Genomic DNA, 10965 nt, shown 5'->3' with positions numbered 1-10965 from the left:
AGCTGGGAATAGGGGGCGCCTGGGTGGCTCAGTCGTTAAGCGTCTGCCTTCAGTTCAGATCATGGTCCCAGAGTCCTGGGATCGAGCCCCGCATCGGGCTCCCTGCTCAGCGGGGAGCCTCCTTCTCCCTCTCCCACCTCCCCCTGCTTGTGTTCCCCCTTGCTGTGTCTCCCTCTGTCAAATAAGTATTAAAAACAAAAAACAGGCACCTGGGTGGCTCAGTCGTTAAGCGTCTGCCTTTGGCTCAGGTCATGATCCCGGGGTCCTGGGATCGAGTCCCACATCGGGCTCCCTGCTCTGCGGGAAGCCTGCTTCTCCCTCTCCCACTCCCCCTGCTTGTGTTCCTACTCTCGCTGTGTCTCTCTCTGTCAAATAAATTAATTTAAAAAAATCTTTGAGAAAAAAAATAAAGCAACCGCTCAGGTTTTAAAAAAAACAGAACTGGGAATACGTGGAGCCTAGTCTCCCAATTTCTTCTGATATCAGAGAAGGGAACTTAATGTGAAGGAAGAACATTGGAAAGTTGCAAGTGACATTTAAATAAGTACCAAAAAACGATAGTTATGTAATTGAGTATATTGTTTGTGGAAGTGAATAATGGGAAATAAAGTTTGAAGTATAAGTAAAAGCCAGGTCATGCAGATCCAATTCCAATCACACATCTATTATTGACATTTTCTCATTTGAGGAAAGAAAGGAAAACTGGTTCATACTGTTTCTGTGAGTCCATTTTTCTTTCTGAGAGAAACTTGTAAAAATCAGAAAAGTTGCTCAGTCCCTTCTCCCCACTTCCCACCCCCACAATAGACTGTGATGCTGCCTGGCTTTATATTCCTAACCCGGGGGCAAAGCCTCCTCCTAGCTAGAGCTGAGTCTGGAAGGAGTGCCCCACTCTAATCTAACCTGCTTGGTCTATACCTGCAGGAATAGATTCTGTGACAGACTGCATTTGGAGGTCTGAACCACTTTGAGAAAGGAAACCAGGATAGGAGATTTAAAAGCCTGTCAACCTGTATTTGACAGGTTTAGCCTGGAAAATAAAGAAGACTGGAAGCACAGGAAAGATAGCCAAATATTCACTAAGCGCATACCATCTGCTAGCTCCCAGGTGTTGAACATGACACAGTAGGTTTTCCTGCATTGTGGAGGTTAGAGTCTAGTAAAGATAGACAATAAACAAAACACTACAAATGAAGTGCTACTAAAGAAGCTATGGCGGTGATGGGACCTCAAAAAAGTCCAGGAAAAGCTTCCTTGAGGAAGCGATGTTTGAACTGAAACCTGAAGAACCAGTAGGAATTAGGATAATCCTATTGTGTGCAAAGGCTTTGTGGTGTATTCATGACATTGACAAGTCTGGTATAGCTAGTGCTGAGAGTCAAAATGGGAAAGGGAAAGGAGAGAAGGCTGCGTAGGTAAACAGCAACCAGGTAGTTTAGTGCCATGTAACCAGCTTCTAGATTTTGGATTTTGTCTGAAAGGCAATGAAGAACCTTCTGAAGCCATGAAAGTAGGCATTGCAGGAGTCATAAGTTAAGAGTATGTATGCCAGAGTCTTAATACAGTCTGATGTGGAAGACTACTGGGTGGAAGTGACTGCTGGCTGGCTGTCTGGATAGATGGATAGATGACTCTGTCTAAAAGTGGGCTGAGATGCCTTGCATAGTGATAATTCTTCATTGGAGGTTTTCAGGTATCTAAGAAGGGAGTCAAACTATAAATGGGCTTTTTGGACTAGATTCTTTTAAGGCACCTTACATAATTGAGATTGACAATACCTTGTATTTGGTCATGGATGTCACTACAAATAATAGTTGCACTTATCTATACGGGTAGCTTGTTCTTTTATACAAATTACCAAATTCTCGTTACAGGCCTACAAGGTAGGAATTACTCCCACTTCACTAATGAAGATATTAGGGCTCAGGTTAAGTAAATTTGCTCAAGGTAACAAAGTTAGTAGGAAAGTCAAAAATTTTAACCCAGATCCATTGTACTCCCAAAGGCCTATGCTCTTAACAGCTACTCTGTAAAGATTCTATCCAAACAAGTACACAAATAGGGTAATAGGCACTTGATGGATGAAGAGTTTAGGCCATAAAGATATTTAGAATTCTTCCAGGGGACTTTGCATTCACCTAATATTTAATGCCCGCTATGTGCCAAGCCCTAGGGATACAGTAGCCAATTAAAGGGACATGGTCCCTCTCTTCCTTAAGTTTACAACAGGGAAGACAGATGTTAAACCAAAAATTGCACAAATAACTATAACTGGGTTAAGTGCTTTGAAAGTAAAGTGTAAGGTGCCATGTAACAAGGAGATCTAGTATTGAGAGTCTCAAGTAATGATTTAGTTGTCACAGCCCCATCTTTCTCCAAAAAGTTTCTGGTTACCATTCTTTAATGGTTCCTGACCTATGTTTAACCTATAATAGCCAAGTCCAGAGTCTTATCTGAGTCATCTTTATTCCTTGCTAGAAAGGATTCTGACTGTTGTCACTCACTAGCAGACTGTGGGTTTAACATCAATAGCAGTCACTCATATATCAGTAGGCCATTTCACCCTGACATAAGTACTGCATTTCCAATAGCACTCTAGACTCCCTTTTTCTGGATGTCTCTGACACCCCAAGCAACTTGTCATACCACTTCCTACAAGAACAAAACAACCGTTCCTCCTATTCCAAGCCTCCCTGTTACTGTTCTTTCAACCAGAATGAACAAATTGGAATAGCATCAGACAGTATTTTTCTAAAAATTGTCATAACCTTTTCTCCTCTTTTTGCCTCTCCCCTCCTATTGGTGCAAACCCTCTTTTGGATTCTTGCTGTCTTCACAGTTGATCTCAGTTTAGAATATACACGTGAGTGAGCTCTTCCAAGTTTTTTGGGTACAGACCATAGATACTGTATTTTCATACCTCCTTGCTGAATGTATATAGGTACTAGTCAGTAAATAATTGATTTGATAACATGCCATATAAGTTATTATACAGCACACTACAGTTCACAAAGTGTTTAGAAAATTATACCGTCTGTTTCTGATATAAACCTTGCAAAGGATGTGGAATCCCCATCTGTAACGAGATGAGCAAAGTGAGGCTCAAATATGTTTAGTCTTCTCAAAGATCACAATTTCTAAACAACAGTGATGTGTAAAAAAAGGGAATGCTACAAAATAATCCAGTAATAACCTCCCTCCATATTTACCAAGTAAACTATTCATTCTTTAGGAAAGCTTTCTTTAAATTCTCTCCTCAAATCTCCACTTAATCTGTTTTCTCATTTGCCATGTGACAATAATTGCTGTCCCTTCCATCCTGTCCCTTCCATGCTGTTCCAACATTGGAAATGTTCTATACACTCTCCAAGAAGGTAACCACTAGCCACATTGGCTACTTAAATGTAATTAAAATTAAATGTAAAATTCAATTCCTTGGCCACACTATTCACATTCCAAGTGACTAGTGGCTACCATATTGGACAGAGCAGATAGAGAATATTTCCATCATTGCAGAAAGTTCTATTGGACAGTGCTGTGCTACAGCTAGAACTTGCCAAAGATCAAGGAAAGCAATATGACTGAACTGAAAATCCAGGCCATGTCTTGTTGGTTTTGATTGAGAAAATTCACTGGGTGAGTGGGAAGCAAGCTGACCTTTAGAACGGTGACATCACAATGCACAGTTCACAGTGGCTCTAGAACACCTGGGCTCCAGGCCACTCTCCCTAACTCATATCTAGGTTCCTGAAGCTTCTATACATGTAGTTCCTGGAGCTGCTGTCTTATTAAAATGTCAACATCTTTTCCTTCATCTTCATCTGTCTGGGACAACATCGTAGATTATCTTTCTCTGAGCTCGATATGGAATTGGCTACAAGCAAGTCTTCTGGGAGAGACTAGTCCACCTCAGCAAACAAATTTGGGTCTACTAGATAATCTTGCTCCAACTGTGCAAGTTATCCTGGGGATTTCCTTTTTGCTTTTGTTAGGAATAGGAGTATATGCCTTATGGAAACGAAGTGTTCAGTCAATTCAGGTTATACTCTTTTGTTACAGAGGAATTTAAATAGTTCTAAATTGAAATTTGGTTAGCTCTCTCCTGCATTGTGCTACCCAGTTTTAAAACCATGCAGATGAGCAAAGATGAACCCTAGTCTCTGAAACTGGTTAAAACTAGGTTAACCTTAAAAACTTTTGCCAATTAGGTTTTGAGCATAAAATGCTCTTTCTCACAGTAGTCTTCGACTAGTTCTAGAATAAAATAGATCACACAAGTTCATAAACTGAGAAGGCAGCCTAACCCCAAATTTACATGATCACATATTCATCTTTGATTTTCTACTATGTGCCAGACACCATGAGGGCCACCTTTTAAAAGAATAGGCATTACAGATATAATTGGGATCTTGGGTTTGGCCTTTCTGTTCTTACTGTGACATTGTTCTGTAACCGATCACAAGGCATGTATATTCATTTAGGCATCACAATATTTTCATTATTTCTTTGTTTTAACAATATCAGGCTCAATAAATTTACAGGGGTTCTTTTTGGGAATAGGAGTATAATTGGTTGGGATTGTAAGAAACATTTAGGATTTTACATACTTCTAATCACCAATAATAATAGTTTAATCACCAGCAATAATAGCTATATTTACAATATTAGTCAAAATGCTTTTAGAATCCCAACAATTCCATGAAATGGATAGAGGTTATTTTCATAGGACAAGGAAACAGGTGCATTGAGGTTCAGTGGAAATCTAAGGGGGTAGGATTTTTAAAAGGACTTTCTTAAAGTTTACTTGGTAAACGCTGAGAGAAGTTATTACTGGATCATTTTGTAGCATTCACTTCATATATCACTACTGTCAAGGAATCATGGTCACATGCATTCTCTTAACCTTTCAAAACCCTGCATGGATCATTTTGTAGCATTCACTTTTCATATATCACTGCTGTCAAGGAATCATGGTCACATGCATTCTCTTAACCTTTCAAAACCCTGCATGGTAGGCAAGGCAGAGAGTATCATATCCATCTTGTGGGTGAGGGAACTTGGTTATCACTGAACCAAGTTGACATAGATTGTAAAAACTGGCAAATCTGAGATTTGAACCTAATTTTTAGGATTCCAAATTCAAATCTTCTCCAAAATCTCATTTACTATAATCCAGCTAACCTAAATCCCCAACAGAGATATGTGGGTATACACCCACATTTCAATTAGCTAATCAAAGAATATAAGGTAAAAACAAAACAAAACAGAACTATTATCTGTAATTCTGGGTTCTGCTCTTGCTTGGTTAATGTTCAGCTCAATTAGATGAATTTGCAGCCCTCCAGACACCTCAGCCAAGAAAGAGGTAGTATAGCAAGTGATTAATAGCATGAGCTCTGGAGTTGGACTGCTGGGGTACAAACCTTGGTCCCATCACTTGCTGTGTGAACTGAGAGCAACCAGCCTCCAAAACCCCACTTTCCTTATCTGTAAGATGGGTTTGTCAACAGTCCCTCCCTTAGGGTGGTCATGAGGGTTAAAGGAGATACTGTGTGTGTATAAAGCTCAGCACACAATGAATGAATACTCAATAAACAGTGCCAGTTATCATAATAAGGAAAAAAGATGATTGGTTTTTAATTTTTCTCCTGACAGGAATCTGTCCTAGGTCGTTTTAAAAAAAAAAATGTTTTACCAAAAAACTAATGATGTAATATATGGTGATTAACATAACAATAAAAAATTAAAAAAAAATGTTTTCCCCCATGACCAGGAAATAGAGTATTTCAGACCACAGTGTCCTGAGGGAACTTACATGGAAGTCAGAATTCCTGGATTTCAGTCCTGGCTCTGTCATTTCCAAATATATGACCTCGGACAATGTTAGGGTCCAAACAGGAAGGTATTTAAATGGCTACCCAGTTCTGGGCTTTTTCTACATAAATAGGTCATTCGTAGGCAAAACGACCGCCTAGCACAGAGCCCTGCGTGTGGCAAATTTTTAGCAAATGGTGTGTGTTATTATCTTTATTAATTAAATGCAAATAACAATCCCTGACCTGCCTGTCACTCTATTTTGTGATAAAGATCAAAAGACAAAATAATAGATGTGAAGATGTTTTGCTGAACAGAAGGCCTGGTATAGGAATGAGGGATTATTGTTACTACTAGGTTTTTGCTTTGAATCCGAGGCATTCCCATGAATAAACAAGTAACGTTCAACTTCTGTTGTTTTATTTTAGAAAATATTGTTGTTTGTAATCACCCTCTACAAACTTTACAAGAAGGGCTCAGATTTTTTTCAGACTTTGCTGGTCAGCCCAGAAGGGAATCATCTCCCAATTCAAGACAATAATCTCTTTCTGTCCTTGGGTCTGCAAGAGAGAATTTTGAAAAAACTTCAGGCAGTGGAAAACAAAGTGAAGGACCTGGAGGGGATGATCATTTCCCACAAACCTGCCACGAAGAGGGATTGCTCCTCAGAGCCTTACTGCAGCTGCTCTGACTGCCAGAGCCCCTTGCCCACATCAGGGTTCACGTCCACGTCTGAAATGTGATGGACTCCAATCTTTTCCAGGAAAGCACTGTCTTTCCCTTGTGTGTGTGGTGGTGTATCAATAAAGATAGAGAACTATATCGAAATGACCCTGCAAGGACTGGCTCCCTATTCGGTAGGGCCCGGCTTCTACTTACGTGTGTGGGATAATGTGGGGTGTACTAGTAGTCAAAAATGTCTCGGAGATGATGATGCCACTGGGTAGGCTGGAGGCCATAAACAGCCATATAGAAAAGGAAAGCCAAACTGGAATCCATGGGAAAAGAAGGGAAAGTGGGTCAGGGATATGGCCTTGAGCTCCATGATGAAGAGGTTGGATTAGATAGAATAAAAACAGCAAAAAAGTGCTGCTGAGGGCAGTGCTGTGGACTGTCCTATAGAGGTAGGCTGGCTCTTGTGCTGGCCTTCAGCCTAAAGGTCTGTCTGCATTAATTACCCAGAGATGGACAAGGATGGGGTGGACATAAAGGACTCTTTACTTTTATCCAACTTTTATTGATACTTACTCTGGGCTAAGCATTATGATAATCCTTGGGAATCTGTCCTTTGTGTTTCAGGAGCACCCATTTTGGCTGGTTGGGCTGGTAATTTCAGAACAAGGAGTTATATATAATACAGTGGGATCACATCATCTTGAATTTAGCTGAATTCTCCTTTGTGAATCCCAGCTTGGCAGGGAGGGAAGGAGGCACCTACCTGTCATTTCACTTGATGAGTGTGTACTCTGACGGGCGTGGGGGGGATGGCAGCAGATCATCCCCTCAGTGGGTGGGTCTCAGATTCCACAAGCCTTACAGTGTGTGCATTTTTGCCACAATAAATGTGATTATACAGCCATTGAAATACTTTGTATCTGACACCCAAATGAAATATTTCATTTGTGCAAAGAAAGACACAGTGATTTATTGCCATGCTGAAGAAAAACCTGGCTGTGCTATTCAACAGGAGACAATATAACAATCTCCTTAGTGGCATCTTCCTAAGGGATTATGAGGGTAATTTTGACCATAATTTTTGTCCAGTGTGCGGCATTAAAATGCAACCTCTGTATAATATAGTGTACTCAGTGTAAAAACAGGTCAGTGAATACAGGGTAGGTCCAGCAAAGGCTGTGCTAAGGAAGTGACAGTAGTCCCATAAAGGGTTACATGGGCAGACAATGAAATGGAAGGTATTCATGCTTCACAAATTACCTTGGAGCCATATAAAAAAGAGCGAGGCTTGGCTGGAAAGCAGGAGAATTTCAGGGTGGCTGAAGCACTGGCTACTTCCTAAGCTACAATGAAGAATTTCGGCTTCAGGGTAAGACACACTAATCTCATCCTCAGATCAGCTTTAATTCATGATGTGGTGAACAGAACAGATGGAAGTTACCAACAATGTGCATTATCTGACAGTGTAGGTGAGTAGTTTGTTAACTCTGCTGCTGAAGGTGTGCCATGCAATCTTTTAAAGTCAATTTCTCAGGGCAACTGGCTGGTTCAGTCGGTGGCACATGTGATTCTTGATCTCGGGGTTATGAGTTCGAGCCCAATGTTGGGTGTAAAGATTACTTTTTAAAAATTTAATTAAAAGAAATTTGGAAAAATTAAAGTCAATATCTCAATTTTTTGCACTGTCTACATTTCAGTGTCTTCCTGTATAGTTCCAGTCATCTTATCTTAGTTATGTCTCTGGGGTATTTTTTTTTTTAAGATTTTATTTATTTATTTGAGAGAGAGAGAATGAGAGATAGAGAGCACGAGAGGGAAGAGGGTCAGAGGGAGAAGCAGACTCCCCGCTGAGCAGGGAGCCCAATGTGGGACTCGATCCTGGGACTCCAGGATCATGACCTGAGCCGAAGGCAGTTGCTTAACCAACTGAGCCACCCAGGCGCCCAATCTCTGGGGTATTTCAAAGGGAAGTGTCGGAAGAAGGGCCTAGAAGAATAGACTGATGTCAGGTAATGAAGGCACTTAAAGGTCATACCATGTTGTTGGAAATGGATCATTGTAGGTTTTCAGACAGGAGAGTAACATAGATATGGCAGTCTCTGTGGGAGATAGAATAGAATGAGCTAGATGTAGAAGATAAAACAGGCTGGCTGCTTCTATGAGGATACACAGTGTGGTAGAAACTGAGGGAGCCACCTTGTTTCTGGCTCTCAGCTCCCCAGAAAGGGTGTGTGATTCACACCACAATCACAAGAGATTGACACCAAGTATTCATTCCCAGTGTGGGGAGTTGGTCATTCTTGAGACCAGAGCACTTACATCCAGGGCATCAGTTAAGGAAACTTGGATGCGTGCTAAGCAGAGAATCAAGGCAAAAGGGAGAAAGGGCTTGAGAGCTACTTTATCCTTCAGGTTAGATGGGGTAGATGAATTATCCTACACCAGCGTCCACCGCTCTAGAGAGGAGAATCCTTATCCTCCAAATTCAGGCTGTCTCCTTCGGCAAAACCCTGACAATAACCTGTTTTGAGGCTCCCATTTCGGTCTTCACACACACCCGCCCCTCTATTTACAAACACTAGCTTTCTGCAGTGAACAAATGATTCACTTTCCATACTTTATTTTCCCTCTGCTGATACCACCCTAGTCTAAGCCCCCATCATTTCTCACCTGGATTCTCAAAATGGCCCCTAACTGGACTCCCTGCTTCCATCTGTGTCCCTGTTCAATTTATTCTCCACACAGTGAGCAAAGAGATGTTAGTTCTCTGCTCAAAACCTTCCAATGGCTTCTCATTTCACTCGGAGTAAAAGTCAAGTTCTTAACTAAAGGACTGTGCATGTTGACATGATCTGCCCTCCCCCTCCTTCTTACTCTCCTCTTTCCCCACCCTCTTATTCCTCAAATACGCTAACCATTGTCTGGTCTTAGGGCCTTTGCACTTGCTATTCACTGTGGCACACTTTCCCCAGATACCCATGTGGCTTCTTCTCTTACTTTCTTTAGGTTTATGCTCAAATGTCGATCTGAGAGGTCTTCCTTGACTATTTTAAACTCCTTTTTTTTAAAGATTTTATTTATTTATTTGAGAGAGCGAGCGAGAGAGCGAGAGAAGGGGGAAGGGCAGAGGGAGAGAGAGAATCCCAAGCAGACTCCTCACTGAGCCTGGAGCCCAACATGGGGCTCAATACCATGACCCCGAGCTGCAACCAAGAGTTGGATGCCCAACGGACTGAGCCACCCCATCTAAACTGAAGGATAAAGTAGCTCTCAAGCCCTTTCTCCATTTTGCACCTTCTTTGACTATTTGATATAAAGAAGGTGCCCTCATGCCAACATGCTGTATCCCCTTTCCCTGCCTTTTCTGACAGCATCTATCACCTCCTCCACTTTTACTGTTATGTATTTGCATATTATCCATCTTCCCCTCCACCTACCCCAGGCCACTAAGAATGTAAGCTTCAGGAGAGAAAGTTCACTGTCTAGTTCACTGCTATATCCCAGGCACCCAGAATAATGCCTGCAACTTAGCAGATATTCAATATTCATCGAATGAATGAGTGAATTCCAGTCTTCACTTGAGAAACCTCTTACCAGCTTCCTGTTCCCTTATCTCTTCAGACACATGGTGACAGATCAACACTGTGATGCGGTTCTCCCAAGTACGGGGAGCTAGTAGCTAGTCTTTATAGGGCCAGATACACTGCTAAAAGCTTTACATGATTTTTCTCATTTGTTCCTCACAATAGGAGGGGATATGTACTATTATTCTCATTTTACTGATGAGAAACTGATGCACAGAGGGGTTAAGTAACTTGCTAATATGTGGTGCAACTGTGACTGGCACTCAACCAGCCTGATTCTAAATCTGTGCTCTTCGCCACAAAGTTTGGTTGGCAGGAGTTTCTGTGAGGCTTTTGGACAAACTGCAGCAGGATGGAGCTGGATGAACCCAGAGAGATGAAGACAAGAAAACCGAAGAGGACGTGGCAATGACAGCCCAAAGGAGAGAGAATTTTGAAAAAATGTTTATCCCCTCATATTTTTAAGCTGATAACTAAAAGTTTTCATCATAGGGGCACCTGGGTGGCTCAGTCGGTTAAGCCTCCAACTCTTGATTTCAGCTCAGGTCATGACCTCAGGGTTGTGAGTTGGAGCCCCGCTGGCTGTGGAGCCTGCTTGGGATTCTCTCTCTCCCTCTCCCTCTTCTCCCCCAACCCACACTCATACCCAATCGTGTGTGTGTGTGTGTGCGCGCGTGCACGCGCGCTCTTTCTCTCTCCAAAAATAAAAGTTTTCATCATAAATTTAAATAGCTGCAATAAATGTAAACTCTGGCAAAATGTAAATAATGACATTTGAAGATAAAGCTGTTAAATCGTTTTTATAGTGTATCCAACGGATTCTACACAACAATGGCCATCATCATCCACTTAAAATTACACAAATGAGCTCTTTTTTAAATTTTTTAAAATT

General features: G+C 41.4%; 1 protein-coding gene across 1 annotated transcript; it reads left to right on the top strand.

The window, feature by feature from the left end:
• Positions 1–3793: 3793 nt before the first annotated feature.
• Positions 3794–6557, top strand: TMCO2 (transmembrane and coiled-coil domains 2). The gene is made up of 2 exons (XM_028123204.2): positions 3794–4039; positions 6243–6557. The coding sequence occupies exons 1-2, from the start codon at positions 3794–3796 to the stop codon at positions 6555–6557; spliced, it is 561 nt and encodes a 186-aa protein (XP_027979005.1).
• The last annotated feature ends 4408 nt before the right edge of the window (positions 6558–10965 follow it).

The sequence above is a fragment of the Eumetopias jubatus genome, unplaced genomic scaffold (assembly GCF_037043125.1).
Source record: "Eumetopias jubatus isolate StellerSeaLion01/CBP00866 unplaced genomic scaffold, mEumJub1_p1.0 scaffold_4, whole genome shotgun sequence".
NCBI lineage: Eukaryota > Metazoa > Chordata > Mammalia > Carnivora > Otariidae > Eumetopias > Eumetopias jubatus.
This window is presented reverse-complemented; position numbering and strand designations above follow the sequence as displayed.